The sequence below is a fragment of the Amblyomma mixtum genome, chromosome 5 (assembly GCF_055824585.1).
Source record: "Amblyomma mixtum isolate Tamu chromosome 5, ASM5582458v1, whole genome shotgun sequence".
NCBI lineage: Eukaryota > Metazoa > Arthropoda > Arachnida > Ixodida > Ixodidae > Amblyomma > Amblyomma mixtum.
In genome coordinates, this window is record NC_143016.1 from 36,288,556 (window position 1) to 36,308,366 (window position 19,811).

Genomic DNA, 19,811 nt, shown 5'->3' on the forward strand with positions numbered 1-19,811 from the left:
GCAGTAGGAGGTAATAACCACGAAAACAGTAACAAAGATGAGATGGTTTATTTATAGAGTGAGAGGCACAACAAAGGAGGTGATGGGAAAATCAGTGTGAATCCATGAACTGAATTTCGCTCAAAAGCAGCACTGCTTTAGGCAAGGGCCTCGGTTGTGGAGAGAGTACCGTCAGTGTTTGCCGCTCCATGTCCACTTCCGTTCTAAAGAAACATGATGCTCGAGGTTAAACAACAGGAGTGGTTTGAAGGTGTGCTTGTAAGGTAGCCCTCTTTTGATTTCACAGGGCAAACGTGAAGGCTGTGAAGGACAACTGCTCATTAGCATTATTACAAACAGGGTTTCCCTTTATAGCACAGTGCACTGCATTATGTTCCCTTTCATAATTTCAGCAAGAGCACACCTCATAGTTATTTACTTGGATTTGTGCCTCATAAGGACAGTAAAGATTAGCAGAATTGTAAACTGATTGTGAAAGAAAAGCAAATAACTGGGTTGCAGATGCCAACCGCCTTGGTTTGCAGTCATTATAAACTTCGTGATTTAGTCTCTGCACACAGCCACGAGAATTACACATAATAAACACCCGCCACCCACCGTAACTAACAAGCTCATCCTTTCTGCTGCAATGGCTCTTGTTTGCCAAGAGAGGCACGACCGCCTGGACTGCATACTAGCATTCCAAGATTATGACCTCTAAAAGCGTTTGTGGATCAGTGGCAGGACAAGTACACCAAGGGGTGTCTGCCGCACTGTGCTGATTTCAACATTTACACATGCACAGTGAGAAAGACTGGAAGGTTTAGAACACACAGATAAACAACAACATCCACATGAAGTTAAGTTACACAGGGTCCGTTAGTTACATAAACAAAGAAACGCAACTTGCCTTCCAATTTCATATTACAACATTGAAAATTCTCAACCTATGCCCATTATTTGTTGCAGTTACATACTGTGCCCACTTTAAAACACTTTTTTTTGTTAGTTTGTTTCCTACTGAATACACAAAGATGAATCACTGAAGAGGAATCTGAACTCGCCTTTTTGCTGCGGGAACTCTATCTACACGTTCCGAGCATTCTTAGAAACTTCGACTTATTGCCCTGTGTGGCCGATTTCTCTGATTAAATTGAATTAACCTCTGGCTCCCGCCTTTATTTTTTAATTCTCCCTCGTACGGTGGGCGGAGTTGACCAACGCTTGGAGTGCCTTTCAGCCAGCTCCGTGGGGGCTTTGCTTTTGCTTTATGTTGTTTTTTAGGTTTCCGTGAATAAATAGTTTCATTCGCAGATAATACAGCCGTAAAATAAGGCCACAGAAATAAAAATACGCGCGGACTATTTGCTTCTGCGGATTACTACGTATTACTCCGCCGATGGCAGAGCAGCAAGCCGCCACGGGACTGGGTGAAAGGCACTCCACGTGTTGGTCGACTCCGCCCACCGTACGAGGGAGAATTAAAAAAAAAAAAAGGCGGGAGCCGGACATTAATTCGATTTAATTAGAGAAATCGGCCACACAGGTGAATAAATCGAAGTTTCTAAGAATGCTCACAATGTGTAGATTGAGTTCCCGCGGCAAAAAGACGAGTTCAGATTCCTCTTCAGTGCACCTTTAAGACTTGAACATGCAGGTTAGCCCCCTAACGGACACATTTTCTTTTCGAAAATGGTACCAAACTAGTCCTTTAGCACACGCCCTGCCATCTGTCGGCAAACAAAAACATTACTTTGGACGAGACCTGCTCGCCTGTAACAGGACAAAGAGTGCCTGAAACCACATGAGTAGCTGGACTCGTCATAAGCCAGAAATGACAGCCAGCTTATGACGAGGCTGGCTTGTCTAGGTCCGCTAAGTTAATGGGATAGTGAACGAGCTAAGTTTCATATCACATAATAAACAGTGCACACACTGTTGTCCACCATCAAAAACTGAAACAAAACCCCCCGCAACTACGTGCTTCACTGTAAAAACGGAACAGATACCCAGCTTCTCATTCCTATTCCATGCTTATCTCTGACCCCAAATAACTGTTGAATAGCCTCCCTCTCACTCTTGCCTCCATAGCTAACGCACTGCCTGTGAGGGTGTGATTATTCACAGATCTGGTCAAGACTGAAAGTACATTGGTGATGGCTGAACTTGGTCACTGTAGTCGAAGTCGGAAAAAGTTGTCCGATACCGTCAACTCTGGATAATTTGAATCTGAAGGAGGTCAAAAGTCAGTTTGAATTAGCTGAATTAAAAGCAGCCTCACTGATATATGTGAATATGTGATGTTGATGAGGTCAAAGCGTCAATTCCAATAAAATGGTCATTCGAATTAAAAGTGAGTTTGAACCCACGAGAATACAATGCACACAGAGCAGCATAAAAAGCTTAATCATTGCCCAAACTTAGCACCTGAAAATTCCCTGATCAAGTGCATGTCTTTCTAAGTGGTCCAAGTGGTAAATACCCTTGCAGCAAGCTGAGGGCCACCGCCACTACTCTCACTTCTTTGCTTTGAAGAGAGAACAAAATGTCTGGATTTTTATTTTTCATGAAATACAAAATTTTGCCCTCTTGTCCTATGCCTGCTGGTTTGATTTTTTGCAAAACTGAACACAGAAATATATGAAAATGAAAACTAGTTATGAGGAAGCAAAGGTCTCACTCTTGGTAAACCCTCGCCATGCATGCCATAAAGGAGGGAATGAAAGAACCAAGACAGAAAGAGGTGCCATAGCGGAAGGCTGCAAATGAACTCCGACCACCTGGGGATCTGTAACCTGCACTGATATCACACAGCACAGGGTCATCCTTCGCAATTCGCCTACACTGAAATGTGGCCACTGTGGCCAAGTTTAGATCTTGTGACCTTGTGCAAAGCAGCTGAACACCACAACTGCTGAGCAGCCATATAGGGTGACAAAGATTGACATTTTTTTTTAAAGTTCCACACGTGCCTGTACTTGTCTCAGTGTGACGTCTAAAAACAGGAGCAGGCATCTTATCAGGGAACTTATTATTATTAATATCATCATTATTAGTGCAGCATGTGCACTGCATTCAGTGCACCTCCGTCCTCACAATAACACAGTTTCTTGCCGTGCAGACCTTGGCCGAGGGCAACGACCCAACGTTCCGCATTTACGACAACCTCCCCCACTTTCTCCATGCATGCAAGTATCACACAAGCCGAAGAAGCGCAGGTCACCACTGATTCATCAATACGAAACCTGCGACACAAATGCTCTCACAATCAGTCAGCAAAGCAGAGGTCACTTACACGCAGATAAAGCCAGCCACATTTGTCTGCAGAATATCCTCCTCACTGCTTGCTGCAAAACTTACGCTGAGAATATGATGCAGCACATTTGGCCCTAGAAGCAAAATATGAAAATAAATACTAAGTCATTATGAGAAGAAAAAAAACGGTCTAATTATCAATCCTAGGGGGGGGGGGGGGGTGACAAAAGTGCAGTATGCTTTCTGTCTCTGCCATCGACCAGAGAAAATGGCTGCGAAACAATTGGCTGGTGCCGCTAATGTTACATAACAGACTTGTGGCAACTTTTGCAAGCTGCTACCATAGCTGCTCAGCACTATTAATTGTCTAATTTGTCATTCAAGTGTGTGTCAACATGTCTAAGTTCGATCGATCATCAGCTGCTGGTGAGTTACTAAATATACAAAATTCGCTCCTCTTCCGATCAGAGACAATAAATAGTTTGGTCGTCCATATCATATTATGAGAAAAAAATCATCTAGAAAGCTTCGTGAATGATCAGCGCAGCAAGTGAAAGCTGTAAACGAGTCACCACTTACACATGATGCCTCATATTACGTTTGGTGCTAAACATTTGCACACAGTTTTTAAAAAAACAGTCAATGAGAAGCTGAAACATACACGTGGTTCTCGCACACATCATTGTACCCTGGCAGAGTGCATGGCCTATTGCAAAAGTGCACCAACGTTTTGCTTTTCACATCAAGTTCAACCGTCTTTACCCAAGGCCAGGCAGCAGTTTCGTTTTCTCAACCGAACCAACACGGCAGGCCTAGTTCTCGGAGCGCTAAGTGAATTATTTTAACTTAATTAACGGAATGAAATTATTGAATTGTCACCTGCCAACTGTGGTAGCTCATTAACCCCCCCCCCTCCCCTTCTTTTCTGGCAAGTGAAACAAAGTGCACCATACCCTGATTTAGTTTCTAGTCAAAGTCAACTGCAAGCCAGCAACTGTACTAATTAAAAACAAAACTTGCACCCTGAAAATTTTTGCTGGTTTGTGGCTGTAGATACTAACTACAAAGTCTGACAGCCATTAATTTAGAACCACTTACATGACAGGGTAACTATCAGTGACTTAGGAGTAGAGGCATCTAATTTTTATTTCCGTTTTCTTCTTTGCAGTGATGCATGAGGCATTAGTATGCATGGATTATCATGTGGCTTCGGCATATGACCGCTGAATAATTTATAATTGAATTTCTCTCTCATGCTGCTTTGGTTTCAACGGCTAAACTACGGTTGTGATGTCAAATTGGTGTTTGGGTCACGCGAGGCATGAAAAAAACTGCGATATAATCACTGCCTTGTCATTTTAATTCATTACAATGCTAAATCCAGCCCAGCTCAATTGCTGGAATGAAAACGAATGAAAAAGCAATATAATATATTGCAATCTTTACATGTCTCACATGTCTTTAACACAACTTTACCACCACAGAGTGGTGCGGTTGAAACCAAGATCGTAACAGCTTAAGATTGAGACAAAAATTTAATTATAAATTATTAAGCGGTCGTAGGTGAATATACCGCATACTGATCCACATATAGTAATGTCTTACGCACCACTGTGAAGAAGAAATCATGCGACCAAAACTAGGTTTCTGTATGCCTTTACTATAATACTAGATTCAGCTGTTCAGAATGTGGATGACCTGTGATTCATTCAGTGCAAAGTTAGCAACATTTCTTGCATTAGTTTAAAATTCGCTCCTGACACAGCATTCCTTGCGTGTTGAGCTGCAAAGCACGCTCAGTCTATGCATCCCTCTGTCCTGAGGACCAACCTGTACCAACCAGCAAACCTGCACAAGTGTAGTTTGGACCATGTTTAGGGGAATCCCCCCCAAGGTGGAGTAGATGTGCAGTAAGGGTGCAATTACTGATTAGCATCCACCTAAGTGCAACCATCCAGCCATGAAGGAAAGCTATAAAGCATTTATAGAAACTTCATAGCTGAAAAATTTGTCCGGGGCCTGGCTCCAAACCCGGGACCATTGTCTCACCGCAGCAGTGGCTCTACCAACTCAGCTGATTGGGGCAGCTGGCATATGGTAGGGGGAGAGTGAATCTACTGCCCCTTGGTTGGTTGGTTTATGGGGTTTAACGTCCCAAAGCGACTAAGGCTATGAGAGACACCGTAGTGGAGGGCTCCAGAAATTTCGACCACCTGGGGTTCTTTAACGTGCGCTGACATCGCACAGTACACGGGCCTCTAGAATTTCTCCTCCAAAGAAATTCAATCGCCGCGGCCAGGATTGAACCCGCGTCTTTCGGGTCAGCAGCCGAGCACCATAACCACTGAGCCACCGTGGCGGCCTCTACTGCCCCTTGGGGGATTCCCCTAAATACTGGACCAACACCGTTCCCACTTCGAGTTGCTGTTCAATTCGCTCTTGCCCTGCCATATACTAGCCGTCCCGGTTCCCTCAGTTGCTAAAGTGAATGCTCCAGTGCGGTTGTGGTCCTGGGTTCAAACCCCAAACTAGGGAGAATTTTTCTTCAACTATGAAGTTTCTCTGAAAGCTATATTGCTTTCGTTTGTAGCCATATGGCAGCGCTTGGGTGGATGCTAATGAGTAATTACTCCCTTATTAGAAATGCAAAGTTTTTATGATGAAAGAGTTGTTCTTATGCTGACTTTGCCAAACAGCGTAGTGCACACAGATTCCATAAACTGATGCTATAAATGAAATACAAATACAGCCCTAAAAAAAGCAAAACATGGTGGAACAGATGAATACATTTCAAAATTAATACTTTCAAGAAATCAAATATTTTTTTAAACAATTGTTTAGCCTCGAAGATCCATGATCATCCTTGGAAGCAATGTATTATACTGTGTTTAATTTTTAAGGTTCCTACACTGACAGACTGGTGGAGAGGAAGAAACTGTGGGCGCTGCACATTAATGATTCTTAGCACCAAATGGAGCGCACAAAACAGAGAAACACACAGAAGATGCAGCACCACCTACCTAATGGGACAGGGACTAGTTTTGTGAAGTTGTCCTCGGCTTTCATGCCCAGAGGCATACAAGAGTCTGGCAGAGATGGCGCTAAAAAAAGAAGGTGTTAATTTGGCAGTTTCAGGTATGTAAACAAGTATGTAGGTAAATCATCTAGAGGATCTATCTGGGCCTTTAAACTTATTGTTGCACATAATACCGTATTTACTTGCATAATTTGCTCACTTTTTTCTTTAAAGAAAGGCTTCAAAGAGGGGGTTAAAAATTACACAAAAATTTTGTGAACACACCCTACAAGACTCTACAAAGGTCACAATGAGCAATGTGTACTGTACATTGCCACCTATATGTCTATCCCTCCAACAAGGACCCCCTCCATGGCCAAAAAAGTTGACTCCAAATATAACATGACTACCCCTCCCGCCCCGCTCCACGTTGTGTAGTTCCCCGCAGATTGGCATGATGGTGTGTGCGCTGCTCAAAGCCCTAAACGCCCAACGATACAATCACTAAGCCAGCAGTCCGAGGCAAATGGAGATAACAGGCAATAAAACAGTAAAGTGGCAAACCGAACAGCAAATGGCTCAGTAGTTTCGGATTTCAGTGCGCGTGCAACTGTTTGTCTGCGAAAGCCTTCACAGGCCTGAGCGAGCTGGGTAAACGGTGCGCAATTCGTCTCCTCACTGCTCACACCTTTCACAGCCGCACATGGCGACACAGCTGCGCCGATCTTCCCAGGCCTACCTTGCACACACCCGTGTGTATGCTGGTGGCTTGGTGCAGCAGCGTTTTTGTTTTAAATAAACAAACCTAGGTGATAAATCACGGGTGGGCAAATTACGCGAGTAAATACAGTACTCCTTGATTACATAAAAAAATGTTCAAATAAATCTTTCAAGGGTTGCAAAAATAGGCAGAAAATAAATACATATCGGCATTAATTTATTTTGCCCCTTCAGTACTCTGAACGATCTCTGGAGACTCCTAAGATAGAACACCAAGAGTGAGATGAGCTTATTTATAGGTATTTGCTCTTTTGCAGCACCAACAAGATTAGTTTTTCTGTTCACTCAGCAAAACAGAATGAAAGTGGATCATAAGTCCTCATTTTTCAGTGTAGCAGGTGCTTTTTTTGATTATGAAGGAACTATGGTGTGGCAAGGGAACACGTAACTATGAAGTAGGCATGTAACACCAAACAGAAGGAGTAATAGTCAGGAGAATTGATGAAGAACCTCTTTTCCTCCCCATCTCTTAGCAATACCCTTGTTGGGCACGAGCTGCCTAGCGGCTACTCCACACCCCATCACAAAAATAACCAACTAGACCCACGTGCCTGGCATGTGCAACTGCCAATCACTTTACACAGAGAAAGGACTCACATTCTTCTCTCGAACAGTGCATGAACATCGTACAGAATAACCAAGCTGCTCAAATACCTTTAACATATTAAGAGCGGTTCGTTTATGCCTTTAAGACTGTTCTTGCATGCATTGGTGGAGACTCAGATACTGCCTGAATGCAAACATTACCTATACCGCTTCACCATTAACACACAGGAGTAAGAAATGCTGCATTTACAGATTACATCCTGGCAAAAGAATACAGAATTTTGTGAGGTTAAATAAACTTGACATACAGATATTTACGTAAAAAAAAAAAGAGACAACAGTGATATTGTAAAGCTCAGTTCACATTGGTGAAATAAAAAATTAAGACAACAAAAAGAAAGAACATAGCTATTTTCAGCTTGGATGTTGCCTGTGCTCACCGAAAAAAAAAAATGCACTCCGACACGACATTCTGCATTTAACATTGTTGCACAGCAAAACCAGATTTTATAATTAGCAAGGTAAATTGCGCTGACAGCTTTTATGCCTAGCAATGATGAAAGGATAAATAGTTGAAAGTTCCTCCAATTCAATAATAATAAAAAAATAAAAAAAAAAAACCTGCTGCTAACCCAGTGTCACAACCATCACATACTTACCACCTATCTTGTACAGTTTGATGTCAGAAAATTTCACATCAAATGAGTGTGGGTACAGGGGTGTCTTCAGGCCATAGAAGTACTCCCTCACTCTTGTGTCCCTTGCTTCTGATCGCATGGACTTGCTGCGTTCTACAACCTATCCCATGAAGCAAAGTATTAAGAGGAATCAAAAGTGCAGTAGGCTGAGATATACAGGCAAGTACACTTACTTCCGATTTCATCAGCAAAGAACTTCAGTCAAAATAAGGGTGGACGAGAAAACAGCGTTTAGTGGTATGTAGCCACATTTACAGAAAGTTCACACCATTACATGATGGCTTCGAAAATTTAAAACAGAATGACAGACATCATTGGTTCGACCTCTGTACTCTCTTACTTATACTAAGTGCTTGGTTGGTATTTCCAATCCCTCTCCAATCCCACAACAATACCAAGTGTCAACTTCCAACAACAACAAAAAAAAGTGTGCTTACACCTCCAGACTTTGGTGTGAAGACCACTTTGACAAACCCTGGCATGTCCCTGACTAGTTCGTTGTATAAGCGCTCCTGATCCAACACTAGGACAACATCCACTAAAGAAGAAGAGGAAAAAAAATGTCAGTTACTTGCAACGCTTTGAAGGCATATTTAGGCAAGGAGACATTTCACATTCAGGGCAAAAACCTGAAACATTTCAATATGCTTACCATGAATTCAGAGCAACAAAAGTAAAGAAACAGCACTGGCAGACAACCACAGCAGTGAGATGCGAACAGAAACTAGCTCCAAGTGGAAGCAGCAAGTCTGTTTCAAAATAGGCATTCAAGTACCTTCGAAAGCGAGGGCTGCATGTGTAATTGCCTTGTAGCCGGCTCCTTTCACCCAGCCGCACGTGTTAATGATGGTCCCACTCACGCTAGCTGAAGGCCAAAGGAAAGATGCATGCAGATGAGTACCATGAGCAAACTGAACAATTTGGTTGTGCACGATGACGGCCCACCTTTTTTGTTGCTCTCAGCACGCTGATTAATAACCTCCGCAAGACGAGAGACAAGAACATTGTACAGAGTGGCATTAATTCCTGGAGAGTTATGACCATAGTGGTATACAAGGGGGGCCTGCTGAGAAAAGCCCTCTTCAACATCCGCTGGTCTCTCCACAAGAAGGGCACCTGAAAGCAGGTTGAAGAATGTCGACACATGAGCCACGTGCCTCTAAAGCATGAGAAAACAAACACACAGTTCTATGCTGACATAACCACGGAGCCATCACGCAATCAAAAGACAGGAAAAAAGTTTTGGTCACTGCTGATCTAGTTCAACACAAATGACAGGCAAAAGCTGATCATGTAAAAAACGAAAATCTTCACATTGGTCAAAAGAGCATTTAAATTAAGCTTCAACAACTGCGATGGTACACTTCAGAAGAAGCACACAACGGGTGCCACCAAGGCCCCACGCATCACAAAAAAACTACTCTCCAAAAGAACAAACAAACAAACAAGCCAGGATCAAAGCTAGTTCACAGTACAATTTATTAGAAATGAGAGAGAGCTGCTTTCAATCGTGAGTGAATGCTTAAAGTTTCTTGTGGGTGCCATGTGCTTGTTGCAGCATCTGTTGTTGTTGTTATGTTACGTGCATGCAGCAGCATGTTGGGCTGCACGAAAAGCTTGCACAATTCTGGGAAACACCCAGCGGGGAGAGCACCTTATGGGGGTATGTCTGGCTTCACAACACAGATTTATCGCGCCGTTTTACAAAGATAGCTCCGAATCTCTTCTTTAAAGCACTCTCCAACTGTTAACGAACAGCCACCTCCATGAGTACTCTGTGAAATGAGAAAAATATTTCGGACAGCTTTGCCTACATATGCTACCATGGGCCGCACCCCTGTTTCGTACTCCGAGCAGGGAGTCACTTCCATGCGTAGGTGTTTTAAACATACACCACCTTCGAAATGACACTTCATACTTTCAGAACCTGTTCTAGGATGAATTTGGTTGTTCTGCACGAAGGAAGGAAGGACATCTCAGGTGTACTGCGAAATCAGAAAACTGCTTGGAAAACTTCTGCTTCCATGTATTCCTATGGGCACTAAGCTTGCTTTTAACCCTAAGTTTTTCATCAGTCGTTCCAGCTGGCGAAAGTAGCGCCACCGCATCTTGCTTATGTCACAGATTGGTGCTGGTCTATAGAAAGCTGAGCATTCAGCATAACCACCCTGAAAATGCATTTCTTTCCATCCAAGGACTGCTCTGATAGATGATCAACTGTCCAATATGCACCTTATGAAAGCAGATGGCAGCCAAAATTTCGCTGCCATCATTGAACATCTGAACAATTTCTTGCTGCTTGTAATGACATGTGAGTAACAGGCAGAAGGCGAACTAAGAATAAAAAATAAAAAAAGAAGTACAAAAAAGAAAAATAAGTTCAGACATTTAATAGCTTCTTTAGTACCTACAGGTGCAAACATGAAAATTCAAACCAAACCAAGATTTCAACTAAAAAACGTTTTGGAAATGTTGCTGTATCAAAGCAAAACAGTATGCAGTCTTCTGCATTTTCACTGCTTTCTAGGCAAACGCACAACTTCAGGGTATGAACACAATTCAATCTGGAAGTAGAAGAGCCTGTTGACTCTGTTACAAAACGTGTGACAGATTAAAACTTCTTACTTACCTATGGTTCCAGGTATTGATATATGGCCCTGTAAAGTAAATGGAAATGCACATTACTACAGATCGGCACTGCAACATGTTACAAGAAGGCAAAAAAAAAAAATGCAGCAAATGACAGCACAGTACGTGCTATGAATCAATACAAGATGAACGAGCTTTAGTGCATTTCCAGCATCAGAGTGAAGGAGTGCACATAAGACAATCTCTCGTTGTACAACCAGTTAGCACTATTAACCCTTTCGCTGCCAGGTTTTTTTTCTCACATCTGCACACACCCTGCCGGTTTTTTTTTGCATTTTAGTTTCCTGCAAATTTTTTGCAAGTAACACACTAAAATGCTCTGCAGGACATGTAGACATGTTTATTCAGGATAATCTTATAGATATTAGTTGTAATGAATGAAATCTTCCAGCACCAATCTGGCCTGTCGGATTTCCTCTTCTTACGCGGATTTTTCGGTGGCAGGGGGACTTCATTGCTGTCATCACTCGACAAGGCACTTATGTGGGCTCCTTCCTCTTTCTCATTATCATTGGACTCCAAATTCACAAGCAATTTTGAATTTCTTCGTCCGTCAAAGCGCGAACGAGTGTGGCACATAGCCTCATGGCTGAGGTGCGCAAACCAGAACGAAGTGACTCGGATGTGGAAACATGCGCGCCATCTGTTGTTTAAAATTTATCCTACAAGATCTATGAATTTACGGAGTCTCTCCATAGATGGCGCTACATGTTTGGATAGTTTTTTTTTACACGAGTATTATCGGGAGCGGCAAGGGGTGAGTTAAAAAGCCAAAACGAGTTAACTCGGGAGAGGCAGGGGGTGTGCATATGTGGTAGCCCGAGTTATCTCGGGAGTGGTAGATTAAGGGTTAAGCAAAACTTGTGTGAGCTTTACATAGCATATCTATATTAACATGACTGTGTTCCACTCAGACTAAGCAGGATAGCGTACCAGCTGGCTCTGAAAAAATTTCAACAATTCAATTTGTTAACATCACCCAATACATCAGTACAATAGTGTTTATATGCATTTCAGTCGGACCCGACATGCAGCTGCCCCAACCTGGTACTGAACCTGTACCTTCAAGCAGCAGATAACTGAATCATTGCGGCAAAGTATGATGAAGAGTAAAGAATGAAATCTGAATTTTGCTATTCATAGGTTTATGGGGATTTAACGTCTCAAATCAACTCAGGCTATGAGGGACGCCATACTGAATGGCTCCGGAAATTTCGACCACCTGGGGCTCTTTAACGTGCACTGACATCGCACAGTACACAGGCCTCTAGAATTTCGCATCCATCAAAATTCGACCGCTGCAGCCTTTTACTATTCCTACTACAAGCACAACTTTACCTACATTGTAATCAATCCTAGCTATTATCCCCAACACATCTTGTGGTGTCTTTCTTATCTGCCACTATTCATTAACTTTTCCACACCTAGACAGGTTTTTATTGCTCAAGGCCCATCCTGGACAGTAATGTTGAATTTCATATACCAGTATGAACAAGAGAGTAAAAGTTTTGTGATAATAAATACTCAGGTACAATTACATTTTAACTTAGTAACTATGAAGGCTATTTAAAACAAAAAGAAAAGCGCCAAAAACATGACGTGTTCTCATCACTCACAACTGAAATAAAAAAATGGGACCATGCATGCAATGGCAAAAATTTAATTTGATGCCAGAGGCATGACTGAATCATGCTGCAGAAGAGTCCTGAATCATAAGGAATGTGTGTGAAATATGAGTTCAATACACTCAAATTGGTTCAGATAAGGTTTGCTTACAACATGCAAGCTAAGACTCCTCCCGCCCCATACAGAAACACAAGCTTACAAAAATAAAATGTTCCAGGGAAGATCAGCAGTATCCTCCACTAAGCTTCTAATGAGTGAAGTTTTCCTGTCACAAAAAAGGCACACAAATGTTCACTACTGTTACAACAGCAAAAGTGAAGATGGTTTGGTTTGGTTTATGGGGTTTAACTTCCCAAAGTGACTAAGGCTATGAGAGACGCCGTAGTGGAGGGCTCCGGAAATTTCCACCACCTGGGGTTCTTTTAACGTGCACTGACATCGCACAGTACACGGGCCTCTAGAATTTCTCCTCCAAAGAAATTCAACCGCCGCGGCCGGGATCGAACCCGCGTCTTTCGGGCCAGCAGCCGAGTGCCATAACTACTAAGCCACCGCGGCGGCGCCAAAAGTGAAGATTTCAAAATGATGCTGCATAAAAGAGATCAAACGCTTGAGGTCTGCAACAAAGTAATTCTGAAAGCAGCATATTTCGTGAGCGATTCTGAAAAGGGAATGTGGACCCTACCTGGCCAACATCTAGGTCCACGAAGATTGGCCTCCGGCCTTGACGAACAGCGTAGTTTAAAAGTATTCGGCAGAGGCTGCTCTTGCCAACATCTGTGGGGCCAACAACCAACACCTGCACAGGGCACACAAGCAAACAGTGAGCTACACAGCATAGAAGAGCCCACAGAATGTGCGCTTAGAACACACGCACCCCATTAAGAGGCTAAGCCTGCACTACAGCCAGATTCTTTAAGCAGTCTTGAAAAGGGAGATCCATCAAGTACAGTGCTGGACAAAACTTTACGAGATGTGGGTATGCAGAAAAATGATCGCTGCGCTGCCTCACTCCAAGTCAGCTGGTATTTGTTCCACTAGATGAAGCATACGAGTCCTCTAACTTCCCAGTTTTTATTGTGTTGGTTTGCATGACCACAAATACGTAAATATTTTTTTTTTGCGTGACACAAAACTTTATCCAGAACTGTACAATGTACAAAGTTCAAACAAGTTAGTCCACTAAATGCAGAACCCTCACTTTTTTTTTTTTTCATTATCAGAGCGCCTCACAAGGAGCAACACCACTCCTAATACGTGCAGTTTTCTGCCCATGTAAGCAAGTAGAGACAGAATTAAATGCACTGCTTACTGTGGGTCCCTTGGCATCATCCTCTTCACATTTTTGCCGCATCTGTTCCAACACTGCGTGTATGTTGGCATAGAAGATCATAGGCGTTTCCTTGGCCACGTAAGCAACTTCAGTCTTTCCACACAGGTAAGCTAGGCTAAGGAAATGTGCTTTGCAGGCTCTTTGATTGTGGCTATTTTACAAAAGCAGAAAGCAACAGAAAAATTCACATGCACTCAAGACGGTAATACGCCATGATAATGCGGCCCATTAAGGTGAAGCAACATGGCAAATATTTTCATTTGTAACATTGCTGACTTGATTATGAAACTGTCAGAAATGAAATCCCTGCTCGGGCTTCACGCAGCTTCAGGAACAGCCTAGGAGATGGTGGTCGCCCTGACCTGTACTATGTGTGCATGCAGCAGCTTTCACAGAATTTTTCTCATTTGCTAATGTCATTGATCAAGCGACAGGGCGACGCTTCCTTGACATTGTTAAAAAATTGGAAGGATGGTGATGAAGATGTTTGTGGCCCTCCCTTTGCAATGGGTGATTGATGAAAGTCCGGATCAGGCCGAAATGTCTAAGGAAAAATTAAAAATGAAAGGCAAAACTTTCACTGTTCTAGGTTGGCCCAATTGCGACCCTCAGTTGTGCTGGATTCCTCTCGGGTATGCCACCAGTGTTCCAGCCTTCACTTGGCGACTTCTGCCTTCCAGTGGGGATGCTGATTCTCCCCACGAAAACTCATCGCTATCCTGAACTCATCACTGGCCGGCATGACGTCAGCCGCGTCAGTGATGTTTGCATCGCCTGTGCAAGTCATGTGGGACGATTGGGGAGAGGCACACAGGTGGGGGCAAATCAGCGCGATGTATCGTACAAACTTCTCAGCCTTGTGACAGCATTGAGAGATTGTGTCAAGAACAGCAGTGAACTTTGCGCGCACAAGGCATGTTCATAGTACCCCACTGTGGGCCTCGCACAGGAGCCCACTGCCCCGGGAGGTGTCATATATCACCTCCCTTTTTGACTGTAGTCTTGTGGGTATAGTATAGTGCCAGTACCGCTTTCTCCCTGGCTGACCGCTGCCATGTCTCTAGCTCCACGCCTTCCACCTAGTCTCGAAACGTTCGTCACTGGTCAGGCCGAGGTGTTGCTGCGAGTCGGACAACCTCTACACCATACCGGTCCGCGAGCTTTTTGGTGTGCGCGACCCATTTTGTGTTCAAGCTGTGGTAGTGGACGTACTTGAACACCGCCCTGGCCCAGTGTCCTTTTGGCATTTGGGAGAGGCGTCTCTCGTACATGAGCTTCGTGACCGCTTTCCGTGCCTCGAATGACAACCAGCCGAGCTCTCCCTCTATGGCCTCGCTTGGGGTGCATCGATGTACTCCTAGGGTGGAATAGCCAGCTTCCCGTTGCCTGGTCTCGAGGACCCGTCTTGTCACCGCTGGCACACAGATGACCATGTTGGTGAATGTCAGGGCTAGCACGGCCATCGTCTTCCACAAACACCAGGCTACTTCTAAGTGGCTGAAGGCCCACAGTGCGCGCGAGCCCAGGAACAATCGCCGCGCTACAGCAATTCTGAGCTGCCCCTCGTATTGCCGGATGTAGTTTGGCAGTGCTGAAATTTCTACCTCCAGGTATGGGTAGCTCTGAGCCCATTCAATGCAGCCTTTATTACCCATAGTTGCTTGTGGGATTGTAGCAGCAAACGCAAAAGAGGACTCCAGATTAATTTCTACCATTTAGAATTTATGCTGTGGAAAATTCGGTACAGGACCATCTTCAAACTTTGTCTACAATGAAATTAAACAGCAACACATTACCTCTATATCCCAAGGAAGGGGGCATCATTTGCTGAGTAGCATAAGAAGGATTTTCAAAGGCAATACAGTTCCACTAATTTTTCCGACAAAGCACTAATATATTTTTATTGTTTTCCTTTTTCTCCCCGGCGATATCAGTTGTCTTTGTTAATGACACTGGCAGAGTACAGAATCGCAAAATGAACAAAAAAGGAAACGCCAGGACCTTTTTTCCATTATGATTTACAGCACTACAGGTCGCACAAATAATACAAAAGTCACACACACTTCCCTGAATCTGCTTACACGGTGAAAAACGCAAACGACAGCCCCCAAAAGGTACAAGGACTTGCTGCGAAGGAACGAAAACAACAATAGAAACAAAAAGGATATTTCCAGCGTGCATCCGTGCCAAGTAAAAACTGCAACTTTGGCTCCAGGTCCAAAAGTGAACTTCTTATTTTTGACCAATTCAACGCCAAATATTTCGGCCAGGCCAGACTTCAGCTAGTGAGTGCAAATGGAAACAAACCAGCTATGGCACCATTTCACGGAGAAGCAGCATCACATTAAAGAAAACACGATTACCTCAATGGTGACCTTCTCTTTCCCTTCTACTTCGAACCGGAGTTCGGACTCGGGGTCTATCCGAAATTCTTGCGCCGCCTGTCAAACAACAACAAAGAGTACAGGCGCGTGACGGGGTTCAAGCTGAACAGAAGAAAGGTGGCAGCATGCTTGTAACGGTAACTACTCAGTAAGCATACTGAATAATGACGTTTTCTGAAGCAACATTGTAACACTTCGCGCACCCAATTTCTACGTACAGCAAGAAATTGGTGAACAACAAAAATTAACGTGTTTCAGGGGAACAGTTTCCACGACAACGCACACGCATGGGTAGGGTGTAAGAAGCATGGGTGCAATAACTGTTTCAAGAATCTGGCACGTAAACCTACTTCTTCCTTGGTCTCCTTTTCTTCGCTCATTGTTGAGAGAGGTTCACAAAAAATGAAATAACTAAGTACGCAATAAAACGGTTCTAAAGAAAGCTTGTACACCGACAGCAACCATGCACAAACGGAGACATTTTACTTGATATCGATGACATTCAGTAAACCGGCTAAAGTTGACTCTCTCGATGTTTTTGACAAGAAAAATAAATGCAGTTTTGTTAACTTTAAACACCTGTAGCAGATAAAATAGCTATTTTTTAAAGTATTGTTGCTTTTATATTTAATTATAATAAATTATTTGCCGTTTAATTGAATTCGCAACTAACCAAATAAAGCGCGCGACACTTGAAGTTATGTCCATGGTGTATTTACTCTATGATGTCCTTGTATCGTTGTGTCCGGCTTCACTTCGTTCGCGATGCATCTAGAAAAAAAGAAGGAAAAGGAATTATTTCCTTCCTCCATGATTTTAACCGAGTGGACGTGCGAAAGCATGTGTTTAGTATGATTGGCTCATGGTTTTCGTTTGCTGGATAGTCGACACGTCTGGCGAAGATATTCGACTAGGGTTAAGCCGGTTAAGCTCTGGCCGAGGTTAAGCTGATCTGATCTGTTCGCGCCGCAGATGGAAGTCGATGAAGACGACGCTGGCCTATCCCCCGTCGTGGGTACGTGCCACGTCACTAAGGCAACAACAATAGCGCGAGTGTGTGTTGCCGTTTAACAACAACAAAGGCGGGATTGCCGAGCGAAACTGTCCTGTTCGCGCCGCCGCGGATTCGACTCCCATTCGCGGCAATACTTATTTATTCAATGTCAAGGTCAAGGCTTCAGCGATGGCCCGGTTTTTGCAGCTTTGGCCGTGCAGTAGAGCTTTCTGTCTAAAAAAAGAGTTTTGAATACATAACAGTACGCGCTACAGTACACTAGTAGAGAGCATGTGAATTGTGGATACCACACTTGCAATGAGCAATGTGGGCGTGGTATATGTTTTTCACCTTTCACATAGGGAGTTCTACGTTTCGGCCACCTCATCGCCATGTTGTGAGCAGCAGACATGTAGAACGGAAAATCCTCTTCTATAGTAGGATACAACTTATAAAAACAGCAGTTGCTAACACTGGGCCGCGGTCCGCGGCGTCTTGTATTACTCCGCTGGCGAATCGCAACTGTAAACGAAATCAATTTTTTAATGCTTGACTATATCAAACAATCCACGTATCAAAACTTTAGAGCTCGTAACTTTTTTCTTGTGCTAAGCTTCTTGTTTACGTAACAAGAAACGTTTCAGGCACAGACTACTTTTTCGTCGTGGAGGAATTCTGCGCGCGGAGGCTGAATGTGGGCGGAGCTTCACTGCAGACTTAAGTTGCGTCCGACTATATAAGGTGCCAAACAAGGTTCAGTTGCTTCAGTATTCTGTGAAAGTTTTTTCAGTGCTGAATATTCGCCCTTTCAGACACGCATTACGCTGTACTATTAACAAAAATTTGAAAATTTTTATATGTGTACTTCGAACCCCCCACTTCACAAAAATTAACAAGAACGGCCCAAAAATTTTGAAATTCACGCCACCGCACCCTTTCACGCCCACGGAATTACATCCTTATAGTAGTCATCACTGATTCTTTATCACTATATGCTCGTCTCTTTATCTGCGGCTGTTCACTCGCACATTTTACGAACGTAAAATATAATTAATGCGAGATAATTAATTACACGGCTCATGAAACGGAAAATGTGGCGTTTTCGTTTCCACGCCAGACGGTCCGAAAATCCACGTGACCTCATGACGTCGTCGCCAGTGCCTATACCAGGAAGGAAAGAAAATTAAGATTTCAGATTTCTCCCGAAGTGGGTTTCGAATCCAGACCGGCGCGAACACACCAACTTCGCTGGCTACATCATTAGAGCACTGCGCCATCACTACTTTTTTTTAACATGGTATTTATTACAGTGTTGCAATGTTATATGTACATGAACTATATGTACAAATTGTGAGGAAAACATTCGCAAATCAGCACAATGCATAATACGACGCGCCTAAACAACCAAGCACGAGAACCAAGCACGATACACCAGAAGAAGGGGAATGAAGAACACAACTGTAGGAGTGGTTGCCACTCCAGTTCAGACTCGGTTCGGGCATACAGTTCCTTTAGATGAACAAGCATTCTGCTGAAGTGGACTTTTCAGAAACAACTTCATCACAACGTCGGTCCGATGAACCTTTTTTGGTCTTGTCATGAGAACGATCAGATTGTGGCGGCGAGGACGAAGCGCGACGTTTCTGAGTTGGACATAACATTTCTATGTCAGAGTGGCAAACGTCAGAGAGAGGGAGTGCGTCAGCGACAATCGTCAACACTGGCGTTGATGTAAGAGAGGTAGCAAGTTGGGCTGAATCAACAGTGACATATATGAGGAAGGACATGTTGGCGGGGTTTGGCTGCTCACAGCAAATGACGCAACCTGTGCTGAGATGACCAGGGACAGGGCATCGCTGAACGTGCTGGTCATGCGATCGAGGACACCAGCAAGAGCCTTCTCTACAGCAGCAACAACTGACTTTATCATTACCTGCTGTGTTGACAATACTTGGGTATGAGCGGCTTTTTCCTATCCAGCAGGACGTACGCATCTGCTCGCGTGCACCTGTCCTGCTGAATAATGTCTAAGATAGTCTGCTCATCCGCACATTTCGGACATACGGGATCATCAGCTGCGTGAGCACAGTGACAACCGCAACAGCTAGGCGATTCAGAAGTGCAGGTATCAGATGGATGATTGGCCCCGCAAATACGACAGCGCGTTGCCGACTTACATGACTTGGTGCTGTGGTCAAACCGCCAGCCACACTGCAATGGCCATGGCTGCAGTGGGTCGTTAGGACTGCAGGACGTGCAGTGGGTCTACCCGATAGACTATGGGCCGAACCTTTAGCTCATGTGGACGACAGGACCCTGAAAAAGTCGCAGTAACTCATTCTATGGGTATCCGAGAACCACCAGCCTCCCTGCTACAGTGGTAGACGGACATAATGCCAACACCGGCATTTTGAAAATTCTTTAGAATCTTTGGGGGTGAAGCTGAAGGATTAGCCCCGCGGATGATAATGCAGACAAGCTATTCAGGAATAAAAGGCTTGACCGCAATAAAGCGAAGGACGTGCACTAGAGAAAGTCCGCCACACAATCT

General features: G+C 43.8%; 1 protein-coding gene across 1 annotated transcript; it reads right to left on the bottom strand.

Annotated features, from left to right (window-relative positions):
* Positions 1 to 29: 29 nt before the first annotated feature.
* cbc (protein CLP1 homolog) lies at positions 30 to 16,755 on the bottom strand. The gene is made up of 13 exons (XM_089543951.1): positions 16,617 to 16,755; positions 16,246 to 16,323; positions 16,051 to 16,164; positions 13,862 to 13,987; positions 13,235 to 13,348; positions 10,904 to 10,931; positions 9,220 to 9,390; positions 9,050 to 9,139; positions 8,712 to 8,812; positions 8,236 to 8,374; positions 6,255 to 6,335; positions 3,275 to 3,368; positions 30 to 203 (listed from the first exon to the last, which is right to left on the bottom strand). Exons 1-13 carry the CDS (start codon positions 16,644 to 16,646, stop codon positions 92 to 94), a joined length of 1,278 nt encoding a protein of 425 aa, XP_089400077.1. The 5' UTR covers positions 16,647 to 16,755; the 3' UTR covers positions 30 to 91.
* Positions 16,756 to 19,811: the final 3,056 nt, after the last annotated feature.

Excerpts from the sequence above, each read along its gene's own strand:
- cbc (XM_089543951.1), bottom strand. The coding sequence starts at position 16,646 with ATGAGCGAAGAAAAGGAGACCAAGGAAGAA. Across the intron at positions 16,165-16,245 it reads AAGAGAAGGTCACCATTGAG|CTGAAGTCTGGCCTGGCCGA; the intron begins GTAATCGTGTTT and ends TGCACTCACTAG. Across the intron at positions 9,391-10,903 it reads ATCAATACCTGGAACCATAG|GTGCCCTTCTTGTGGAGAGA; the intron begins GTAAGTAAGAAG and ends ACCTGCTTTCAG.